Source organism: Mytilus trossulus, unplaced genomic scaffold (assembly GCF_036588685.1).
Source record: "Mytilus trossulus isolate FHL-02 unplaced genomic scaffold, PNRI_Mtr1.1.1.hap1 h1tg000220l__unscaffolded, whole genome shotgun sequence".
Lineage (NCBI taxonomy): Eukaryota > Metazoa > Mollusca > Bivalvia > Mytilida > Mytilidae > Mytilus > Mytilus trossulus.
In genome coordinates, this window is record NW_026963313.1 from 132239 (window position 1) to 157324 (window position 25086).

General features: G+C 32.2%; 3 protein-coding genes across 3 annotated transcripts in view; 2 read left to right on the forward strand and 1 right to left on the reverse strand.

Moving 5' to 3' along the window:
• LOC134701120 (mucin-2-like) overlaps positions 1-4961 on the forward strand; it is a 42940-nt gene extending 37979 nt beyond the window's left edge. The window contains exons 5-7 of the mRNA XM_063562263.1: positions 3183-3272; positions 3771-3822; positions 4810-4961. Coding sequence (XP_063418333.1) covers positions 3183-3272; positions 3771-3821 — 141 coding nt within the window. The 3' untranslated portion in view covers position 3822; positions 4810-4961. The remainder of the gene's footprint in view (positions 1-3182; positions 3273-3770; positions 3823-4809) is intronic.
• A 2025-nt stretch (positions 4962-6986) lies between these two features.
• On the reverse strand, positions 6987-13522 carry LOC134701131 (hemocytin-like). Its single transcript, XM_063562275.1, has 7 exons — positions 13417-13522; positions 12205-12316; positions 11566-11771; positions 10326-10469; positions 8836-9097; positions 7746-7904; positions 6987-7118 (listed from the first exon to the last, which is right to left on the reverse strand). Exons 1-7 carry the CDS (start codon positions 13417-13419, stop codon positions 7063-7065), a joined length of 942 nt encoding a protein of 313 aa, XP_063418345.1. The 5' UTR covers positions 13420-13522; the 3' UTR covers positions 6987-7062.
• A 1845-nt stretch (positions 13523-15367) lies between these two features.
• On the forward strand, positions 15368-24231 carry LOC134701127 (coiled-coil domain-containing protein 103-like). Its single transcript, XM_063562271.1, has 4 exons — positions 15368-15510; positions 21537-21711; positions 22083-22221; positions 23819-24231. The coding sequence occupies exons 2-4, from the start codon at positions 21551-21553 to the stop codon at positions 24203-24205; spliced, it is 687 nt and encodes a 228-aa protein (XP_063418341.1). The 5' UTR covers positions 15368-15510; positions 21537-21550; the 3' UTR covers positions 24206-24231.
• Positions 24232-25086: the final 855 nt, after the last annotated feature.

Here is a 25086-nt window from a genome sequence, read left to right on the forward strand (position 1 = left end):
TAGTGTTTACATTTATTGTAATACACAAACTTCTTTATTTTAAATGTAGGACTTCATGAATGTTGTATTGTTTATGTGATGTATATATATAAAGGTGACCTCAGTTAACTTGAGTTAGATGGGATATCTTTGTTGTTATTGTTATGGTTACCTGAGGTAACCCTGTAATGAATGAATCCTTCGTAGACACTTTGCTAGTGTTTACATTAATTATAATAAACAAACTTCTTTATTTTAAATGTAGGACTTCATGAAAGTTGTATTGTTTATGTGGTGCACATGTAAAGGTGACCTCAGTTAACTTCAGTTATGTGGGTTATATTTGTAATTATGTCTGGGGTTACCTCAGGTACCCATGTTATGAAGAATGCTTTTGAGATAGTTTGCTAGTGTTAACATTTATGTTGTTATCGGACAATTTCTTTATTTTAAATGTACGACTTCATAGATGTGTATTGTTTATGTGATATTTCTGAAAGGCGACTTAAGTTAACTTGATGTGAATGGATAATACTTGTTTCTATTTCATGGGTTACCTGAGGTAACCCTGTCATGACAGAATATTTAGTAGATACTTTACTAGTATATCCATTTATGGTGTAATAAACCAACTTCTTCTTTTTAAATGTAGGAATTCATTGAAGTTATATTGTTTATGTGATGTATATGTAAAGGTGATTTGAATTAACTTGAGTTAAATAGGTTTTATTGTTGTTATTGTATTGGTTACCTCAGGTAACCCTGCTATGAAATAATGCGTAGTAGATACTTTGCTAGGGTATACCTTTGTATTGTAACTCTACAATTTTTTTAATTTCAAATGTAGGACTTCATAGATTTGTATTGTTTATGTGATGTATATATATTGAAAGGTGACCTCAGTGAACTTGAGTTAGATGGGTTAGCTTTGTTGTTATTGTTATGGTTACCTGAGGTAACCCTGTAATGAATAAATCCTTCGTAGACACTTTGCTAGTGTTTACATTTATTGTAATACACAAACTTCTTTATTTTAAATGTAGGACTTCATGAAAGTTGTATTGTTTATGTGATGTATATATATAAAGGTGACCTCAGTTAACTTCAGTTATGTGGGTTATATTTGTAATTATGTCTGGGGTTACCTCAGGTACCCATGTTATGAAAAATGCTTTTTAGATAGTTTGCTAGTGTAAACAATTTCTTTATTTTAAATGTAGGACTGCATAGATGGGTATTGTTTATGTGATATATTGGAAAGGCGACTTAAGTTAACTTGATATGAATGGATAATACTTGTTTCTATTTTATGAGTTACCTGAGGTAACCGTGCATGACAGAATATTTAGTAGATACTTTGGTACTTTATACTTATGGTGTAATAAACCAACCTCTTAATTTTTAATGTAGGAATTCTTTGAAGTTATATTTTCTATGTGATGTATATGTAAAGGTGATGTGAATTAACTTGAGTTAAATAGGTTGTATTTGCTGTTATTGTTTTGGTTACCTCAGGTAACCCTGCTATGAAAGAATTCTTAGTTGATACTTTGCTAGTGTATACATTCATATTGTAATTCCACAATTTTTTAATTTGAAATGTAGGACTTCATTGATTTGTATTGTTTATGTGATGTATATGTAAAGTTACCTCAGTGGACTTGAGTTTAATGGTTGAATTTGTTGTTATAATTGGGGTTACCTCAGGTAACCCTGTAATGAATGAATACTTCAGATTATTAATTGAACTTTTATGAAAAAAAAAAAGTTTATAATTTTACCAGCCATCCCCACCCTACACGTACATACGAAATGAATGATCGGTGAATACAAATAATAAAATCATTTGGGAAGTTTGTTGACATCTTTGGTATTTGGTTACATTAAAATTTGGTATTAAGATCTATCTAAATAAGAACTATATTTTCGTGCGTATTTAATCAATGGCGCATTACCACGATTACCTCAGGGCACCGATTACCTCAGGGCATACAGCAGCGGACCTAACTGCCACCTGCTTTGCAAACAGGAAATGAGTAATTGTAAACATTGCAGTTCAGGGGTGAATTAAGAAAATATAGTCTTTATACTATTTATTCCTTTTAACTAAATAGGAACCACTCTGTATTTTCATAAAAAGATAGAAAATGGTACAGCTATGTTTAATTCTATCAAAATAACGACTTTGGATGTTTTTCAATCACATGGCAACTGTTGTTATGTAAGAGAAAGTAATGTTTCTTGAAAGGAGTTATCTCCCTTAGACCATTTTGAATAAAAAAGATATCAAATGTACTCAAAATCAGGACTAGGCTACATATTTTATTTTTTGATATTTTTTAAAGAAAATTATTCTCTTTAGGTTGCACATAAACATTTTCCTTAAAACATCCGGTCTTAGGAGAAAATAGTGAAATTCTTATACTGCAATAAGTGGGGAAAGTTCCTATTTGTCCAATATTCAATAAAGCACCAAGAAAAATATACTGTGTTCAATGTTTTAATATTACAAATGTAGCTCTTACTTCACAATATCTTTCAACACAAAAAGTATTGTGGATTTCTGTGATACAGTGTGTATCACTGTTTCATCATTTTGCATGATTCTTAGCCAGACTGCTACTTAAATATAGAAAGGTATAAATGCAGGTAAAATGGAGGTGCGGAAAATATTAGAGGGAGAGTCCAACTTATAGATAAAAAATAAACTGACAACGCCATGGATACAAAAATTAAGACAAACAGACAAATAATAGTACAAAATACCCAATATAGAAAACTAAAGACTAAGCAACACGGACTCCACCAAAACCTGGGGGCGGTAAAAAAATAAGTACTCACAATTCAAATTTCCAAAATTTCAAAATTCATTGGATTGAACGGCATAATCTTGCATAGACCCATGCACTCTTATTTGCACAAAACTTCCTGATATAGAAAATGGATTTGTGGGAAAAATGCTCCAGTCTTATAAAAGTATGAATAGAAATGAAGAACCAGTAATACAAAACAATAATTCCATCATACACTTTTTTTGTGTTTGCGAACAAATATGTTTTACGAAGAATCATTATGTATTGTGAGAAAAAACAACTTACCCTGCTGAACAACAGGGGGAAATGTCTACCCAAATAATGGTACACTATCAAATGATTATAAAGAATGAAGGCACAATTCAAACGATGTATTGTATTTATTTACAGGATATAGAAATTTCTCCTGACAACATTGTTAATCCATCTGAACTGTCAATGAAGGGTCCAAACGATCATGACAATCCAAGCTTTCTTTATGTAAGTATTACATTATATGTCAATGAAGGGTCCAAACGATCATGACAATCCAAGCTTTCTTTATGTAAGTACTACATTATATGTCGATGAAGGGTCCCAACGATCATGACAATCCAAGCTTTCTTTATGCAAGTATAACTTTCTATGCATGTCCCAAGTCGGGAGCCTCTGGTCTTTGTTAGTTTGGTATGGTTTTCATTTTATTTTCTAATATAAATTTCACAGTTTAGTATGACGTCAATTATCTCTGAACTAGTACATATTTTTGCTTCGGGCTAGAAACATTTAAAAACTGCATATTCAAAAAAAACAAAATTTGAGTTAGATATTATTTTGAAAATAGTAAATGAGGGATCATTTCGTCAAAGTAAAACCCCACATCGACCCCTTATTCAAAACAGTCCGAGTTTTTATTAATGTCATTTCAAAGATGTTTATCTGGTTAAAATAAAGGCACTTGTAGGATTTTCAAATAAAGTGTAATATTTTTATCTCTAGAGCGACGTATGGAAACCAAGAAGTTTGCGTTTAAAGCCCGATACCAGTTGAAGTAAGTACTATATATCAATGTTCTAGAATAAACCATGATAAAGCTATTTAATTAGATGCAAAAGAGAGAGGAAAGATACCAGAGGGACAGTCCAACTCATTGATCGAAAATAAAATGACAACGCCATGGCTAAAAATAAAAAGGCAAACAGACAAATACTAGTAATAGTACCGAATACACATCATAGAAAACTAAAAACTAAGCAACATTAATCCCACAACAAAGTAGAGGTGAACTCTGGTGCTCCGGAAGGGTAGCAGATCCTGCTCCCCATGTGGCACCCGTGTACAAGAAAAGAGGGACGAAAGATACCAAAGGGACAGTCAAGATATGGTATAGCTTACATATACGAAGCACAGTATCAAATAACATATCGAAACAATAACAATTAATACGAGTGTATATATATTTCTTAATCACAGAGCAAAATTGGACGGATCAACAAAACTGAAAATTATAAAACAAATTATCAGAAGCAAAATAGGTAAAGACAATAGCCAAGTTAGTAAGTTGTGCACGATGCATAGCATAAAATATGAGTATACCTCAGTGTAACAGCAAAAATAAATTACAATAGATATAGGAAGATGTGGTGTGAGTGCCAATGAGACAACTCTCCATCCAAATAACTATTTAAAAAGTAAACCATTATAAGTTAAAGTACGGCCTTCAACACGGAGCCTTGGCTCACACCGAACAACAAGCTATAAAGGGCCCCAAAATTATTAGTGTAAAACCATTCAAACGGGAAAACCAACGCATAACACACACAGCATACTGTCTTCACAGTAGAAATGTGTCCGAACCATCCATTTAAATAAGTTAAAACCCGTGTTGAATATTTTGTATTTGTAAGGAAAATGACACAAACATTCGTGAACGAAATAGTATCGGCAGTTATTATCTTACACAGACATGACCTCCAACCAGTACTGTCTTTTGATTTTTATATAATGTGTTAATGTAACTATTTCTGTCTTTTTAGAGGAATCCTGCCTGACAACAGAAACGACAAAAAATACTCATAACTGAACAATCGTCCATTACCAGGACGATTTATTGTCCAATCATAAAATTGTTCATTGCATACATGTAAATAGAAATAAAACAACATCAGCTACGCGTGGGAAAGAGGAGTTGTATTAAGTAGCACACAGGGAACGTTTTGCATAAATATATAATAATCTCCTATGTTTGTGTTTGTTTCAATCTTTAGTGTCGAATTTGTTTCCTTGCATCCATATCATACGGCTATCTCTGATTATTGTAAAACTGCTGTTTGAGCTATTCAAATTTTATCAAGAGGAAATATAAATGCCAGAAAGATATGACCGACAGCTCTGAATCCTAGCTTAACATAAACGGTATCAAATTGTCTGCACCTGATGTGCATTGCGAAAAGTTATGTCTCCTTAGTGATGCTTAAAGCCAAAATATTTAAAAGTCGAGTTCTCTTTCTAAAACCTAGTGATGTTAAAAAAATCTAATAAGACTTTATTTATTGCATGCGTCCTTTAACAATCTTCAAGGATTTGCAGGAAAAGCAAATATGACAAGGAATCCTCTAGAATGGATTATAATAATAAAACGTTAGTATTCTAGACAAGTGAATATGCCATAGACGGAAAGGTTTTAATAATTTTGGAAGGGTCTTTTAGCAATTTTATTTTATAGTAAAGGATATAGAAATGGATGATACATGCGGTATTAGAAATCACATTCATGCAATGACATCTGTAACAGTATGGAAACTATGCTAAATAAAATTGAGAATAGAAATGGGGAATATGTCAAAGAGACAAAACCCCGACCATAGATAAAAACAACAGCAGAAGGTCACCAACAGGTCATCATGGAGTCTACAACAAACGACTAAATATTATATCTTTACATCCCAAACGCCATACTCATTATTGTAACCCCTTATTTATAAAGTTTTCTCTCGACATTAAATTTATACAGATATGAAGCTGGAAAATAGAAAGGTTAGCTAAAATGCAGAGAGGTTGAGAGTAAAGTGTATTTCGTCCAGTAAATAAAGACAACAGTAGTATACCGCTGTTCAAAACTCGTAAATCTATGGACAAAAAAACAAAATTGGGGTAACAAACTAAAGGGAGGGAAACGCATTAAATATAAGAGGAGAACAACGACACAACATTAATAAAATCAACGGTACCCATTTTGTTGCACCAGATGCGCATTTCGACAATACATGTCTCTTCAGTGATGCTCGTGGCCAAAATATTTGAAATCCAAAGCATATATAAAAGATGAAGAGCTATAATCCAAATGGTCCAAAAAGTATAGCCAAATTCGTGAAAGGAATCAGAGCTTTGCACGAGGGAGATACATTCCTTAATTTATAATAATTTATAATATTTTGTAACAGCAAATTTTAATAACACAAAAAAATCCGTATTTTCATGCCAGTACCGAAGTACTGGCTACTGGGCTGGTGATACCCTCGGGGACTAATAGTCCACCAGCAGAGGCATCGACCCAGTGGTAGTAATAAAATCAACGGTACCAATTTTGTTGCACCAGATGCGCATTTCGACAATACATGTCTCTTCAGTGATGCTCGTGGCCAAAATATTTGAAATCCAGAGCATATATAAAAGATGAAGAGCTATAATCAAAATGGTCCAAAAAGTATAGCCAAATTCGTGAAAGGAATCAGAGTTTTGCAACACACACAGAAACGAACTAAGCATTAGACAAAATCCGATGAGAATAACAAATATAGCATCAAAACCAAATACATAAATTTGGGATAGAAAAGTACCATAACACGTAAAACAATAAAAAGGTTTAGTTAAGATGGTTAGAAATATAACGTCGCTAGTTTTTGACGGGGTTCGTGTTGTTTATTCTTTAGTTTTCTATGTTGTGTCATGTGTACTATTGTTTGTCTGTTTGTCCTTTTAGCCATGATGTTGTCAGTTTATTTTCGATTTATGAGTTTGACTGTCCCTCTGGTATCTTTCGTCCCTCTTTAAAACTACGTGGTTCAAACGTTATTATAAAAAAATACCAAATTATGTTATGAGTGCTAATGAGACAATCCTTCACCAGAGACCAAAGTTCGTCGAAGTATCCAACTATAGTCTGGTCAGCATAAAGTCTTTAACAATGAGCTTACCCGCAATTAAAAAGTGAAAACCAACAGCCATATTTATAAACAAAACAATAAATGAAAAAGATATATAGCAACAATCAATTATCCTCTAAGATTTATCATCCAGGTATATGAACCCATCCCGTGATCATTGTAGTTGGCAATGTTGTTGAATCTGAAACAAAATGCTCATTCTTAAAATATATAATTCACAATATATTGTGTTTATAATGAACTATAATAAAATGGGGACAGAAACACTATGTCATTGCTGCTGGACGTTTCACACATCTTTGTCAATATAAAGGAATTTGCGGTAACTACCATACAAGCGAAAGGGTAAAGCGCTATAAACCCAGTTTTAATTTACCATTCTCCCTAACAAAAATGTCTGTATTTTGCCATTTGATTATAGGTACTTTCCGTTTTGAATTGTCCACGGAGTTCAGTATTTTTGTGATTTTACCTTTTTTAACAGGTGTCAACAGACAAGTAGTCATCACTTTGGTGCTGACATACAAATATCATTTATATGTACATTTTCTCTAATTAAATTTATTGCACACAAAATGTTCAATTATTCGAAACACTAAGGTTGTTCTTTCCATTGGGTAGGGTTTGACATATCTGTCTTAGGCAGATAATTCGGAATTTTGGTTTCAATTTTCAAACCTTTTGTTTTTTATTTGGCTTACTGACTGGGTTGCTTTGATCATCACTTCTGTGTCTTAAATGAGCGAAATGCAGGTTTGGTGTACTAAATTATAAACCTGGTCTCTCTGATGATTTTTTGTACATTTACCTTTTCCTATTTTCGATGTGTCCAGTACAATCTGACATTGTTTTCCTGAATATATGATTCTACCGTTATCTGAGCTTGGACAGAAACACTGGTAACTGGTCTGTGTATTTCTACATATACCATTGTTAATGCATGGAGAGCTCTGACATTTACCAGTGCCTACAAAGTAAAGAAAATGGGCAAGTTATTGTAGCTTTGATATTAACAAAAGAGAGTTCTAGTGAACTTTCTGATGAAAACAAATTTGGCTTTTAAGCAATGATGACATGTACATCTTTTAGGAATTTTGGTCCTCAATGCTCTTCAACTTCGTACTTTTTTGGCCTTAACTTTTCTGGATTTGAGCGTCACTGATGAGTCCTTTGTAGACGGAACGCGCGTCTGGCGTATATACAAAATTTAGTCCTGGGATCTATGATGAGTTTATTTATATCATTCATAAATATGAAAACAACTGTCCAAACAAAGAGATTTTCTACTAAATAACTGACTTGAGAGCTGTTCCACTTCATTTTATGTTTCGTTTTTTCGTCATAATTACTCTATTATTCTCTCCTGATATAGGCATTGTAGCTAGTCAAGAAAATTATTTGTATTTGTTGTCTTTTGCGCCTTTTATCAAAGTTTATGAACCCTTCACTGGTATGGTGACCTATAGTTGTCAAATTGTACGTACTTTGGTCTCTGACGGAATGACGTCTGATGGGCAGTCATGCCGCATATTCTTAATTTTATAAAGGTAATATTTAATAGATGATAATTGAAATCCCTCTTTTAGAATCGGTGTTATTTGAGAGTACATACACAATTTGAAAAACAGATTCACGATGCTTGAAACATAATTAAAAATTTGATAATAATTAGTTATCAAAAGTACCAGGATTATAATTTTATACGCCAGACGCGCGTTTCGTCTACATAAGACTCATCAGTGACGCTCAGATCAAAATAGTTAAAATGCTCAACCACAATAAGTCCCCGGATGTGATTTTTCTTGAAAATTAGATGTGATGATGCTTGCAACAAAATTGATAATTACCATGACAAAATGATCGAAATCACAACAATTTCCTAGATACTATTGTCTTACCTTGCATTGTCTGTAATGTTGTTATTTTTCGTGGTTGTGAAGTTGTTGTAGATGGTTGTGTTACTTTAATCGGCGAAGACGATGAAGCAGACGACTGCGGACTGCAGGAACCATCTGGCTGCACGGGGTGTCCAATCAACCCGAATCTCATTGATATATGGTTATGGAATTTGATTGGATTTATACGCAGACATTTTACAACAAAAGGTTCATCAAACGTATTGGTTACTTTTGTGTTTTCGTCAGAGTTGCCTGTAAAGAGCTATTGAAAAAAAAGTCAAAATTGATTGTATACCATTCTAAGATTCACTGAGTAGAGATATTTTCCTGACATATGAAAAGACTAGTGTTTGTCTTAGAAAGCAGATACGTAAGTAAAGTAGTAAGTAAGTACAAACATATCAAATACAAGTAAATAAACAATGGTGTTAGTCAAGGCTCCGTGATGAAGGCTATGCTTTAACAGATAATGGTTTATTTTTACAGCTGTGACATGAATGGAGTGTTGTCTTAATAACAGTCATATCACTATATAAGGCAGTAAGTCCGTCTGCAGGGTAATTTTGGTTGTAACATCTACTTATAGAGTTCATTGGACTGATATCTAGTTTTCACGCAATATAGAAATAATAATATCCCGACTTACAGCTTACACGTTTATCTCTGATGGTTGCATGTTGACTTCTAGATGACTTTTGGTTATTTCAACTTATTTGTGGTGCTGTCTCTCATGCATAGATTAATAATGCATTTGATTTAAAGGTCTTTGGTTTTATGTGGTATGTCATGTCTACTAAGAATTTGAATGCCCCTCTGATATCTTCCGACCTTTTTTTAGGTCCTTATAAAATCAATTTGGATGAATACCAATGGATAGCTGGAAAGCTAGATAGACATATCGAATGTTGGATTGATAGACGGACGAAGAATCCTTTAACACTTTGTATACATTCCCCTACACATATTAGAACAACTCGCATGTGAAATTACACTCATACAAGTGAGAGGTTTAGCGCTATAAAACCAGGTTCAATCCACCATTTTATACGTAAGTAAATGTCTGTACCGAGTCAGGAATATGACAGTTGTTTTTCATTCGTTTGATGTATTGTGCTTTTGATTTTGCAATTTGATTAGGGACTTTCCGTTTTGAATTTTCCTCTGAGTTCAGTATTTTTGTAATTTTACGTATACTTTTTTCTAGAATATTTATATCATAAGAAAAAACAAAACATTGGAATAAATAGAGGATGATATGAAATGCTGATAAGTCGACGAAGATATACGAATTAATGTGATGAAGTACACATAGATGATTGGCTGTAAGAATGATCAATGAATTGATTTTTAGCTTTAGGGAGAATCATAAGTCGATGGATGACGATTGTAACCAACATAGAGAGTTATCAATGTCTTCCAATCGTATGTGAAATCGTGTTGGATGTTAGACGTAAGATGAAAAAATCTATATGTATTAAAAATCTACCTACAGCGCCGCTTTTACTATCTAGTGCCCGCCAGCTGTTGCAATCATCGCTATACAGTATACGATAAGACTCAACCCATTCCTGACAACAACCATATCTACCTTGAGTTACTATGCCTGTTAGGTTGAAAGTTTTCTTCATCTGTATCTAAAAGAAAAACAATGAAATGTATTACGTATTTTTCGAAGCTAAAATTAATAAGCGTGCAACTTGTGTTGCGCAATTAGTACCCATATGAATTCAGAAAATGTATAAGTGTGCAACGTGTGGTGCGCAGTTAGTACCCATATGAATTCCGAAATGTAGAAGTGTGCAACATGTGGTGCGCAGTTAGTACACATATACATTCCGAAATGTAGAAGTTTGCAACATGTGGTGCGCAGTTAGTACCCATATGGATTCCGAAATATAGACGTGTGCAACATGTGGTGCGCAGTAAGTAACCATATGAATTCCGAAAATGTAAGGTCAATGTAATGATGTATAATAATAAAATCAATCTTGCTTTCACAAACAGAAATTGTCGCACATGGAATTAAAAACCATAGATATAGGAAGATGTGGTGTGATTGCCAATGAGATAACTCTCCATCCAAATAACAATTTATACAAGTAAACCATTATAGGTCAATGTACGGCCTTCAACACGGGGTCTTGGATCACACCGATCAAAAAGCTATAGAGGGCCAAAAATTACTAGTGTAAAACCATTCAAACGGGGAAACCAACGGTCTAATTTATATAAAAAACGAGAAACGAGAAACACGTATAAGTTACATAAACAGACGACAACTACTGTACATCAGATTCATGACTTAGGACAGATACAAACATTTACAGCGGGATTAAACGTTTTAATGGTACCAAACCTTCTCTCTTGTTCTGAAACAATAGCATAACATCACAACATAGAAAAACACACGATAAAATACCAATTTGCAGACTTTACTCAATAACAAAAAATCATATTCATATTTCAATGGTTTTTCTTTTTTCTATAATTACTTACTGATTTTGATAGTCTGCCTGATATCTTTTTTTCGTTATATAAACGTCTTGTTTGATAAAAATAAGTTCTTACTCACGCACCGTGTAAACATAAACTGTACGCAAATTAAAGCATATTCGGTGGAAATTGCAGAGAGTCAAGGTGAGGTTTGTTTTTTTGTGTCCAATCACCGCAATTATTTTTTGTGTCTGAAACTTGTATCACATAAATGAACTTATTTATTTATCACAATACCTCTATAAATTGACGAAAATTGTTAAAGTTAGCAGACCACGATCCCATATGTGTCACTCCATCACTGCCTGTGTACTCTTTAGAGTCAATTAATCCCCTTGATATGCTAAAATCATGTACTGAATCACCATGGTAAAGTTCACTTGATGATCGGATGGTGACGTCATTATAATGAGTTTTTAAAATATCCGCATCACAATTACCAGCTAAAGTTAAAAAAAATGCAATTATCAAAAAAATCTTTTGTATGTTTTAAAATTTTCTTAAAATGTCCAAGTGATGATGTTACGAATTTTATGCACTTTTCTCAAAATGTCGTGTTTTATCTTAGTCTAAGAGATGCAGTAAAGCATTTTGAGCACAGCCAGTCTAGCGGATTGGTCAAATTAGTAACTGTCATTACTAGAGGAATATTTACAATGCTTTTTCTATTAAATGCTGTCGATACTCGAAAACAAAGTATTTTCCTTCGACGAGCAACATTTTAATTCCCTTTCGAATTTTTTTTTAATTTGCCTTTGTTTCGGCGTATTTAGTCATTCATTTGATCTGGGATCAGTATATTTATATGTCTATCAATATATATGTTCTTTATTTGAGGTACTATAGTATATTATAATGAGTTAATTCAAATCTTACCGTTATTTTGGTCGTGTGCAAGTAGAAAACGTTTGTGGAAGAAACTTTTCCTTACAGCTGTGCTAAATGTTAGAACACTAATGCAGAGTATAACTCTAACGGATATGTATTTCTGCAAAAGAAAATATGTTTGGTAGGGGCGGATCCAGCTATTTTAAAAGGGGGATTCCCAACCCAAAGAAAAGGGTGGAGTCCAGCTATATGCTCCAATTCAAATGCATTGATCGGCCAAAAAAAGGGGGGTTCAAACCCCCGGACCCCCTCCCTTGGATCCGCCAATGTTTGGTACCAGACAGTGGAAAGACACTCACATAGTGAACTGCATTAACCTTTCAGTTACTAGTTGTCATTTTTTTTTATTTATAAAAATGCATTACTTTAGAGTGAGTCTACTAGGGCGCAAGTTCCATATCAGGAAAGTCGCCTCCCAAAACATCAATATAATAATAAAGTGAGTCTACTTATCGAGAGACTGTTGTTCCTTGCTTTACCTCAAGCATGCAGCAAGTATTTCTGTCTATGATCGTCATGTCGACAAAAAAATTAAAACGATATAATCGGGAAATTATGCAAGGGGGTCCACTAAGATACAGGGCTCTGAATCTAAACTGCTAGTGGCATGTGACGGTTTTTTTGTTTGACTGTTTTCAACATAAAGGTCGCATTGTGAAGTGCATGCTGCGTAGATTGTTAATTGTGTTTGAAACCAAGTGTTTTACTTGAAACCCAGTGTTTTACTTGAAACAAACCCCAAGTTTCTTAAACTCTATTTTTATTTGGTGATAATTTGTAAGCCAAGAAACAGTTACCAATGCCTTATTGCAAAAAGCCAATATTTGAATCATTTGGGGATTAATACATGTGTAACACAGATTATGCCAAGATTAACCAAGAATTACTAACCCTTTGAAGGGGTTAGTATTGTTCAATTATAGTTTTTCTTTTTCTTTGTTGTCTTATTTGGTAATTGTCTGTTTACTCAACTTTAGTCTGTTGACGTATTCTCTCCCTTTATGAATCTAAAAATCGGTCGAGACATGAATACAATCGCATTATAAATAAAAGGAACAGCTTTAGAAATATTACTACAAGAATAGGTTAACATAAAAATGGATAGGTTTAACATAAATTTCAAAATATGTGTACACAATTAATGAAAAGTAAATTTAAAAAATGCGCTAAGTTTTCTTGGACAATATTTTCAAAACTTACCATAGTTAAAGTATTGAGAGAATGTCAGCGTATACACCTACGTTCTACAAATCTCTCCAGTGTTGTCATTTAGGTTTCTTATCAGGACTTACTATAGACGTCATGCATGATTTTAGATAAACTTGTAATGAAATTGGGTTATAGAAACAGAATATTATTTCAAAATAAGTACTTTAAAAACTTAGGCCCAGAAAAAGAATTTCATTTTGATTGCAGCAATTCGATAAAAAGTCGCATTTCAAAATCCTCATCAATATAGAGAATTTACAGCAAAAAACATACCCCAACAATAAGAAACCCATGAAAATTCCCCACAAAAAATGGCAGGACTCAGTGTATCTATGTAAGACTCGAAATTGGTTATCTCATGTCATTAACGCTGTTAGATCTTGATTGATCTTTACTGTGTATTACGTCGAGCCAAATCGGTAAAAAAAATATCAACCAGACGTGAAAAATTACACACATACTATAGTATAGTATTATAGGGTTATTGCATGCATATTGTCCCGTGTAGAATTTTATATTGCACGAGCTTACATTGCTTACTTAATATATACAATTTTTAAATCTAAAATGTAAAAGTGCAACACCAGTATCTATAGTATTATAACGGGGCTTTCTTGTGTGCCCGTTAATGTCGGGAACTAGCTATTGTATATACATGTATATGCCACCATAAAGTCACTGTTGTAATTGAACTAAGTCTCTTTAATGTTCACATGTTTAATCTTATAAAAGTACATGTATATATATAATATATTTGATGGCTCACAATTATCACTTCCAATACAAAACGTTACTAAATCCCAGCTCTATAAAAAAACATGCTACTTAAAGCTACTACTCTAAAGTGTCACATTAAACATGATGAAAGATCATTAAACTGATTATAAAGAACTGACCATCAAATCTTAGATGTAATTGATTACGTCACAGTATGTATACACACTTTAGACAAAACAAGCAATGATTTACTTTTTTTTTATTCAGGAAAACATTTATTGTTTTAAAATATTATTATTTTATTTCTCCCGGGCGCTTTTTCTTTCTCCGGTCGCTTTTTCTTTTTCCGGGTGATCTCTGGTGCTCCCGGGCGCTTTTTATAGGATCGGGGTCTTACTATAAAATATGCACCGTTAACATAAAAGAATCAAATAATTATTACTTTATATACCAGCAGTAAACAAGAAAACAGCTAACAATACTTTAGATACATATGATGGTCTAAAAACATATATCAGTCAATGTAAAAAAAACATTAACAAGAAAAAAAAAATAATACTGTAGTATGCATTTGTTGCAGTGAAATCATACCTAAACATGCAATGGAAATTATTTCTAAAATCAGTCAAAGACAGTTGAAGTGCTACATGTATGCATAAGAATAAAATGTCATTGGCATTTTTTAACTGTATGTAACTGAACAAAAAAATCAAACAGTAACATTTATTGTAAAAAAAAAGTCAATCAGATAGCTTCAAAAATCAAAAATGTTGAAAATGAACTTGCTTTTGAAACAAAATAAAATTTAACTTAGCATACGCTTACCTTCAAAATCATGTCAATAATATTTTCTATTTTCAGCGCCTGCAACAAATTCACTAAATGGCCGTTTTGAATATGGTTCATTTATTTGCGTTTTAAGATATTTTGACTAACATTATTATATGCTTAATGTTCATAAAATAGTAGGTGTAAATATTTTTATGTTAGTTTTTACATTAATAAACGGTTTTAGGACAACGATAATCTTTTAAGGATTGTATATATTCTAATCTAGTTTGCTCCATGTTTTTAAACAGTAATAAATAAAAATAAGAGATTTTTTTTTACCGTGTGACACGGGTGCTCCGTTGCTGAGGAATTTACTAAGAGAAGAAGGTAAGAAGAATACGGAAAATACCCGTTGCCAAATCCGTAATGATTTTTATTAAAGCACATTATTGACCTAGACTAGCCTGTTGATAAGGACGCTTGGAATTTAAAAAAAATATTACTCATGTTTTGAGGAGAAAAGGACAGTTTTCGTAAATTCTATCAACAGTTTTGTTTTATAAATATACAAAACATTAGTGTGAAAGACAGCATAAGGTAAAATAAAGGGCATTTTTTGGTGATTTCTTTTCAAAAGAGGTTTCCATTGTCATGTTTACCTGTTGACAGGTTCGGACACACCGGCACTTGACTGAATTGTTTCTATTAACCATTTTTTTTTTCACTTCATACATTGATTCTATAATATTTTTATAGCGCCACCTACAATATCTGTGCCTTCTTGTAATCTTCAACATATTGAATGAAGTTAAGAAGTATTATGTAGATGTAGATAGATGTATCTAAGTACAAGGGAGAAACTACATTAGTGATAATAATTTTACAAGAGAGGATAATTTGGTATCGGGAACGTTCGCCCTAATAACATGTTCGCCCTGGGTACGTTCGCCCTGAATTCGTTTGCCCAGAGAGTCTGTTCGCCCTACTAAAAAATATTTATTTTCAGGGCATTGAATTTGAATAAACTTATTCAGATATTTCTATAGTATATATTCTTGAAATTTATGGAAACAGGGAAATATTGAAAAAGGCTTGTTTAGGATTGTTAATTATTCAATGACAAAATAATTCAGATCACTGATTATTGTGATACAATGTACTTGTCTTAAAAGACTTTTGATGGATAATTTATAATAATCAAACGTTTTGTTTTGATCAAATATCCAGCTTGAAACACAATGATGTACGAACTGTAAATCATGAAACCGATTTACAAGTTCATTTATTATTATACTCGGAGACTAGTCTCATACTGCATACATTCATGATTGACTGAATACAATTATTTTGTTAACAAATATTAATAAAGATAGTGTATACCAGTATTTTACTCTGTAAATCAAAGGGAAAATGACAAAATGATTACGGTAATATAAATATTCTGTCATTTTTTTTACAAACTTTAACATATTTTGTTCAAATACTTAAATTTATGCTACTGGACAACAAATAGAAAAAAATAAAAATCTGGGCGAATGGACCCGGGGCGAACAGGTATCAGGGCGAACAGGTAGTATGGCAAACGCGAATCAGGACGAACGGACCCGGATTCGAGAGATTACTCGGTCATCACGACAAAGATTGAAGATTGAAGATTTCTATTAAATAATGCAAAGTCGACTTTCCATATACCATAGCAGCATTTCGATAGTCGACCATCCAATGAATAGAATAAGAGCCTGAGTTCATACACATGACATACAAAATTTAGTTGGGAAAAGAAAATCACATTTTAAAATTTCAACCTGTCCTACAGGTACTGGTGTAACTGGGCTTACTTGTACATGTACAATGAGCACAGGGGTTTGTTACAATTTGTCTAATTTTGTTGCTATTTTCACATTTCCTGACCGGTGTGAGAAAAATATTTCTCCTCTAGTGAAAAATCTGTTCTCAGCAAATGATTGATTTAAATTTAATTGTGACGTTAAATTTTCATGTTTTCTTCTGAATTTTCTTATTGTGACGTCATGAACAAAGGCAACCATGCCTGATGACGTCACATCAAAAGTACACAACTTTCCTGAAATCTCTGAAAACATGGAAAAGGAAGGATATAAATCATAAGAGAAACAAATTCCACAACTGTCATGACTGTCACTCATGTATTACAATATTTCTCCACTCTCCACAGTCAGTCAGGGGTACTACTTGTACAAGTTATTTTTATTTACTTGAAGAAGTAAAAAAAAATATACACATATAAGTGAATTAATAAAGTTGAAATAATCTCCCTTTAATTTTCTCAAAAATTTACTTACATAAGTAAATTTTTCTTACAATCCTACACATTTTCTCAAGTTTAGATGTAAAATCAGGACTTTAACAATTTTTCCCAGGTTAGCTCATATTTTTTAATTAGAGTTCAATGTTTCGTCTCATTAATTCAACAAAGAAACTGATTGTGCAAGATCTTAAGTATTTGCGCAAGGCCTTAAAAATTTGCTCCTTGGGGGTTTGTAAATGAGCAGTGTTCTGAAGATAACAGACAAATGGGATTTTCATTGCCCATGAAATTACACTTAAATGTTTAGGTACCAGTCTTTTATTACAACTCCAGTTTCCGGTGCATACAAAACATGGAGGGAAACAAAATAGTGTAATTTTTTTCTGAATTTTTTTCTGTTTGATTATAGGTTTATGCTGAATTGAAACATATATATAGACTTAAAAAAAAATCTTGCATCTTTTGGGGATATCAATCCAGGAAAGTGGAAGGATATCATGTTTACTGGAAGTGGTGGGGCTTGGTAAAAATAGCAAACAGAAAGTAGAAAAAAGATGTTTTGACTTCAGGATTGCGTAAACTTTTATTCTTCGTGGCAACCCCCTCTTTTTTCCGATTAAATCACAATTTCACATTAGTATATACATGTACATGATATGAACATGATTTTTTTTTTCTATGTAGCATTTTTTATTTTTTTATTTTCAAAGATCAGCTGTTTTGCATGTAAGCCTATGGAGCAGTCAATAACAAGACTGCAACCTTAAGTAAAGACATATGTAAAGGGCAGATAACTTTAAATTATATTAGAGCAAAGAAATCCTAAGAATTCAATAAAAGAATGGGATGGAATAGGATGACTTTTTTACTTATACAAGTAAAAAAATCTGAGTGTCTACAGTAGCGAATCCAGGAATTTTCATAAGTGGGGGCCAACTGACTGGCCTAATAGGGTGCCCGCTCCAGTCACGCTTCAGTGATTCCCTAAATAAGCAACCAAATTTTTTCCCAAAAAGGGGGGAAATCTGCCTCTGGTCTAAGGGACATAACTCAGCCAATATTTTTTTTTACCTATACAAGTAAATAAAATTCACTTGTATAAGTAGCCTACAAATTTACTTATATAAGTATATTAATATTACTTCTTCAAGTAATTAAAAATAACTTGTACAAGTAGTACCCCTGACTGACAGTTAAATTTTAATTATTTAAAAAGCTTGACAAGCCTCACGCTTTAAATATTGAAATTTTCGATGGAGAAATATCATAATACACTTGTTGCTATCCATATGAACCAAGAAAAAATCACGTTATTTTTGGGGGTTCATATAGATAATTAAACTGGTAAATTGTAACAAACCCTCATGTGAGCACAACTTAAAGATAGTCCCACAAACAGATTTCGCTAATGTCAGTCACAAGCTAATAAGAGTTTTTACTTCCTAAATGATACCTTATACTATGATGATGTGTTCAGGGTTCTTCCTTACCAGACTCATATATCCCTCTTGCTGCCAGAGGGACACATACATGTATGTCCATGTTTTCATTGATGCAACCTTCTCATTGCTTTACCTCTTTCAAAATAAAAGACAAAAAATTGAAAAGTGGAATATTTTTCTACAATGGCTCTCAAATTTATGTACAAATGTTACGGTCATAACAGCATGAAGTCATTGTTTGGTACATGTATGTCACGTCACAAACAATGAGCGGTCTTATTTTCTGGCATATGAAATGCAACTCTGAAAAACATCTTGCAGCAAGATGGATATTGACTAATGTGTTTTTCTCTGTCTTATTTCTGTTGCAGACAGATCTCTTTTGCCTATTTTATATTATGATGGTGCACTGCTGTTATTAAAATATCATCCCCCACTGTCAGATAACCCCCGTCATTGCTGAAATATCTTCTTCCATCCTCAAATGACCAACACTAGTGTCCAAATTTTTTTTCAATTCTCAAGATGCATTGAGCTGGTGCCATTTTTCTAAGCATTTATAATGAATTACATGTAGCCTTTAGGCTGTTTTTATTGTAATCCAAAAGGGTCCTCCTTGTTACAGTTGTAAAGCCCTGTGTAATTTCTGGCTATGATCGCTTATCACTTGTACAGCATGTACAATGTACAGGTACATCAACACACCTTACAATAGAACACTTGATCAAGATAGAAAGATTGATTGCATTATTTAATTAGGTTTCAGCAAATGCTAATGATTAATTAAAAAAATAATTTAAATCAACTCGATCAAGTTTCAAAGAAAAAAGTTCAAAAAGTGGAACACATGCTATTATATTTTTAAAATTATGCAATCTACATTCTTAAACATGTACAAAATAAGACTTTTACCAGAACCTTATGTCATGTATGTCATGCCAAATGACATGAGTACAGCAGTTATCAATAATATTGAATCATCACTTTACAAGTTAAAAAGTAAATTCATGAATATTAACTGCAATTTTATAATCTGTAGAAACTTTGTATTGTAGTTTTTAATTCATTTCATAGCTACATGTATACAATGTAGTTTACAATCAAATTGATACTTTCAGAATAGAAAGATGCATGTTGCATAGTACTATGAAGTTTGCTATTTCATTGTATTTAAAGACATTTAGGACATTGAAATTGTTAAACCTTTAAAGTTTTAAATGTTTGTCCTCCAAAATTTTCTTGAGCCTTTAACAAATGTTGATGCTGCAAGCCGTTGATACCAGTTCATGATCTAATGACTTATGAATTTGAGAATGTAAAAAAGATCCCCCATATTTATGCCCTATATACATTGTACCATTACCAAAATATTAAAAAAAAACAATTTTGGAAACTTAAGGATGTACACCTCTGAGGAGCCAAAAACTTCTAGAATTAAACTTTTTTTCTTTACCTGATTTTTAGGTTTATAAGACTGTAACAAAACAATTGGTGAAGAAAAAATCATATGGTGGTGTGCTTCTTTTTTTGCTACGGCCCTTTGAAAATGCCCAATTTTGATGATTTTCTCACTTTTCATCGATTTTTACCTATTTTTGGGCTATTATCGTGAAAAAAATCACAGTTCCACAATTAAACTTTTTTTCATACTTTCCATAAAGATGAAGTGGACCAATCTGAAAAAATTTAACTTACAAAAACTATAGGTAGGTGTTAAAATAAGAAAGTTTTATCATATTTTGATGCTTTTTTGTGTAAAATTTACCATACTGCCAATTTTGTATTTTTATGATTTTTCTCATTTTAAAGAACAAAATGCATATTAATTCAACTTTTTTGTTATAAATGATTGAAAAAATACATATATAAGAAATTTTGAAAAGACCAAAATGTGATGGGATGTATATTATTCTTGTAAAATCATTTTTTGTATCCCTCACCCATTTTCTCAAAATTTTGACTCAAAATACTGACTAGAATGGTCGTAAAATTTGAAAACTGGATTATTCAAAAAAACGTTCATGGTAAATACACAATTTTTTCATAGAGTTATGTTTGATTAAAATATTTTTACAATTCATTGATATTTTCCACTTCTATCATATGTTTTGGAAATAATTTAAGAACGAGATTTCAACGAGACTGAACGAGACTGAAAAGTCAGAAGAATACATCCTTAAGGACAGTTTGTTGTCATTCTTGACTTAAGCATGTAAGGGGAAGCCATTCACACTTGGCATTGGAATCGATAATTATGACTTCTTTATAAATTAGTTTCATAATGTATATATGAATTGAGTTATCTCCCCTGATATTGCTAAGTTAATTTTGATTTTATATCAAACAAAACTAATGCTGTATATACATGATATACAATATAACGTAGTTGTAACAGTCAGATTAATTCAATAAAATATAAAAAAAAATCATTTACAAATGAGCACATTCCCCACTTAAAGATCTACACTGGGTATGTACATTTTTAAAGACATTTTGTTTTCTACATTTTTATAATCTAACAAGAGGGACAAATAGGATAAAAAAGAATCCTGGCAAATGTGAATAATGATTCAAAATATATAGAATAAAGAAAAATAATCTCTTTGATTAAAGACTAAAGCAATTGAGACCTGTTCTTCCCCATCAAGATGATTAAGTCATAGATGCCATGCTATAGTTGGAGAGTGAATTATCAGTTGTAAAGGGGAACAGTTGAAGCACCTTAATTTGATCTTAATAATTATAACATTAATGCTTACAGCCTAATAAATACAGTCATGACAGTTGTCTGGATAACAAAAACAAAAAAAAACTAGGCAAATTCAAAAAGGGAAAGTTCATAAGAAAAAAATTAACATCTCATTGGAAATCTATAACTCCTAATTTCATTTCAGATTTCTTCATTAAAATGGCTGACAAACCAAAGTCTCGTGATGACGAATCCCTCAATTTTGAGAAGTTGGAGAAAGAATTACATGCTGCTGTGGATGCTGATCAAAGATACTGGAGAGAGAATGATGCTAAGTTTAGAGCAGTGCATCAGAAAGTAGCAACATATGATGAATTTAGGTTTGTAAACTTGTCAATGAAATTGTTATACTGTAAATTCAGAATTGTATGGGAGATTTTTATTATTGCAAAAATTAGGATAGACACAGGTTCCAGACTTAGTCTGACATATACAATACATGTATGTGATCACAAGCACTCAAACCTTCCTCTAACCTGGTACAGTGGTACATGTACATGCATGACAGGAAACATCCTGTTTGGGGCAATTACAAAAAAACAACCCACAAAGAAGGCAAAACATGCAAAGTTCTGAAATCTTTAACCACTTACACAAACAGAAAAGCTTAATTGAAGCTTCTTTCTTGCACTAGGTTAAGAAGCCTATGGATTTCCTTGTTATTATTTTGATTTATAACTCTGTGTTGTAGAGATATTGTCAAAGCTTCACATCTGAAACCACTGGAGAAAGGTGACAAAATGGAAAGTGTTCAATTCAATCAACCTTGGAATGTTGCTGCAGCTAAAAAGTCTGAAACAGAACAATCAGAAAAGGGACAAATTGATAAGGTACAGTTATATTGAATCAAATGAAAAAATATATTACTGTAATTCAGAAATAATTGCAAGTTGTTTTTTATTAGTTGGAATAATGTGGTTGTAGTCAAGTCAAACTTAAAGATTTAACCTCAAACTAATTGCAACAGAAAATAGTTAAGTTCTAATCTATAGCATTATGCCCTTTATATACACAGAAAAAAGTCCCATAAAATCTAACTTGAGGAAAGCTCAAAATCAGCATTTTTAATTTCCTATGGAAATTAACATTGAAAGGGGAGATAACTCTTGCCAAAATGAGTCTTTTTTAGTCAGTTTTTGGTTGATTTTCTCTCGAAATTTGTGTAAAGTATGATGCTTTGATGGGGTTATACGTTTGTGTTTGACTAAATTGTTGAATCTTCTGCTCATGAGATGTACAAAACCAAAGTGTTATGGGTAGTATTATTTTTTTGTGCATTTTTCATTAAAGAAATTGCAAATTTGAAGCTTTGTAACCATTTTGAAAAATTAATGTTAACATTTGGTATTGTTTATATCTGTATATTATATTTTTTCAGCAACTTACTTATCTAAAGAAACTTTAAACCACATAAAGAAGAATACATGCTTAATTATTTTTATTAAATTTGAGATTCTTTACCTTGACATGTTTAAAAATTCAATAAATGGTCAACTAATGAATTACGAAATCTAGATTATAGCTAGATAGAATATATGAAAACACCTTTAGAGTTGTTTGGTATACTCTAAAGACTGCTAAATAAATCAAAAATCAAAACACTCTGATGAATAGAAGCGGTAAAATTATAATTTTGTATCAATTTTTGTTGATATTTCTGCCTTTTTTGCAAGAGTTATCTCCCTTTTCAATGCAAATCTTCACAAGAAATTTAAATGGTGATTTTTTAAGTCTTCCTCAAGTTAGATTTTATGGGACTTTTTTCTGTGTATATTTGGGGTATAATGCTAAAGATTAAAACTTTAAAATCTTCTGTTGCAATTACTTTTGGGTAAGGGTCAAATTTATGCTAGATTGACTGGACTATTGGGGGAGTGTTGAAATACTATTAATGTATTCTTATATCTGATACATGTATACCTATTTGTATTCCCAGCTTAAAGACCTAACTATGCAATTGATCCAGGTTGACTGGCTCTGATGAACAATGTACCTCTCACAACAATGATTGCTTATTTTGACTCGTTCCAGTTTCTGTGTCTCTGGATTAAACACATCTTATATTTGACTTTCTGTAGGGTTCTACCACAATCCACAGATAATTTATCCTACACCCTGTTAAATATATCTCAAATTTTCTAATTTTCAATTTTAATGATGAAAAAAACATTGCTTTCACATTACACTTTGATGGAAACTTATAATACATCATAAAAAAAAAAGACATTAAGTACAGGTCTAAAAGAACTCACAGTGTTTGACCGTTAGATGCAAATACAAATTAAAATACATCTAACAAAAAGACAAAGTAGAAGTGGACATTGGTACTTATAAATCCCCAAAAACAAAAAGCCACTAAGTACAGATAAGAGAGTACTTGCAGCATCTTAAAAGATTGTAATCACTTTTTCTTCATTTCTATTTCAGAACAAAAATATTCCAAAAACAGGCCAGGAGTTTGTACAGTATTGGAGACGTTATTTGAAATCCCTTGGGGAGCAGTATATATATCTCATAAGTATTGGTGGAGACAACTTAGCTAGTATTTTCAAGACAGAAATAAGTTTTGGACTTCTGGGTGATATCGTTAAAGCACTTGAAAACAAAATAGTTGAAAGTGACAATGAAAAAGTTGTGCAAATACTTGAAGGACTTAGCGAGACAAACCGATTTTCACTATCAGTACAATTCTTAAGTTCTCAGGAAAAGGACCTGTGTAATACATTATTTGATAGGTTGAGGACCTCATTTACAGACAGTGAAGAAATGACCGCAAAACTGAACAGTTTGTCTGAAGTTTATCAATTAAAATAAAAATAAATTTATTTTTTATCATTTAATTTGTATTTTAGATTGAATTGATTGCCACATGGAATATGTGTGATGTTGTCAGCAGGGACAGAACTACACTTTGAATGGGAGGTGTATATGTCCATAATGGTAAAATTATGGGCAATATTAGTATATCTAACTATTTTTGGTAGATTTAAAGTAAAAAATATTTTTATTCCAATAAAAAGGGGGCTGGTGTTTGTAATTTCAATCAACACTGAATTCAATCTGAAATTATGTTTTTCTTCCGTTTTTCTTACCAATTTATTCAAGGTCAATAACATATCTTCTCATCATGTTTATAAGTTTTCCTTTTTAAGAATGAGTTGATAGCATGAATTTCATTTGTATTTTTGTCTCGCTGTGACGAAGTCAAAATGTAATACAAAGGTGTCAACAATGTTTTAGTGTGTGATAAGGTCTAGTTTATGGTGAGCCACTAGTGGTACAATGTAGGTCACTGATATCGGTATGCAGTTGTATTAGCATTGGCATATCCCCAACATCCTAACCAAGGAAATTATTTGGCCCTTTCCCCTCAGTCATGATCTATCGACTTTGGAACTTTGGTTAGTATACATCATTATCATGTATTATTTTGTGATTATATCAGTTTATTGAAACCACTAGTGGTATGTCAATGATATTTGGTATGCAATTGTACATGAATAAGCATTGACATATCTAATTTTCATGGAGATTTTTTGATCATAGGTCACCGTACAGCTTCAAACAATTAGCAAAGCCCAGTCCACTATAAAAGACCCCAAAATGACAGATGTAATTAATTCAAACGTGAACACTAACGTCCTAATTTATGTCCATAAAATGAATGAAAAACAAATATGTAACACATCAACAAA

Excerpts from the sequence above, each read along its gene's own strand:
- LOC134701131 (XM_063562275.1), bottom strand. Across the intron at positions 9,098-10,325 it reads TAGATAGTAAAAGCGGCGCT|CTCTTTACAGGCAACTCTGA; the intron begins GTAGGTAGATTT and ends TTTTTTCAATAG. Across the intron at positions 7,905-8,835 it reads AACATTACAGACAATGCAAG|GCACTGGTAAATGTCAGAGC; the intron begins GTAAGACAATAG and ends TTTACTTTGTAG.
- LOC134701127 (XM_063562271.1), top strand. The coding sequence starts at position 21,551 with ATGGCTGACAAACCAAAGTCTCGTGATGACGAATCCCTCAATTTTGAG. Across the intron at positions 21,712-22,082 it reads GCAACATATGATGAATTTAG|AGATATTGTCAAAGCTTCAC; the intron begins GTTTGTAAACTT and ends TCTGTGTTGTAG. Across the intron at positions 22,222-23,818 it reads AAAAGGGACAAATTGATAAG|AACAAAAATATTCCAAAAAC; the intron begins GTACAGTTATAT and ends TTTCTATTTCAG.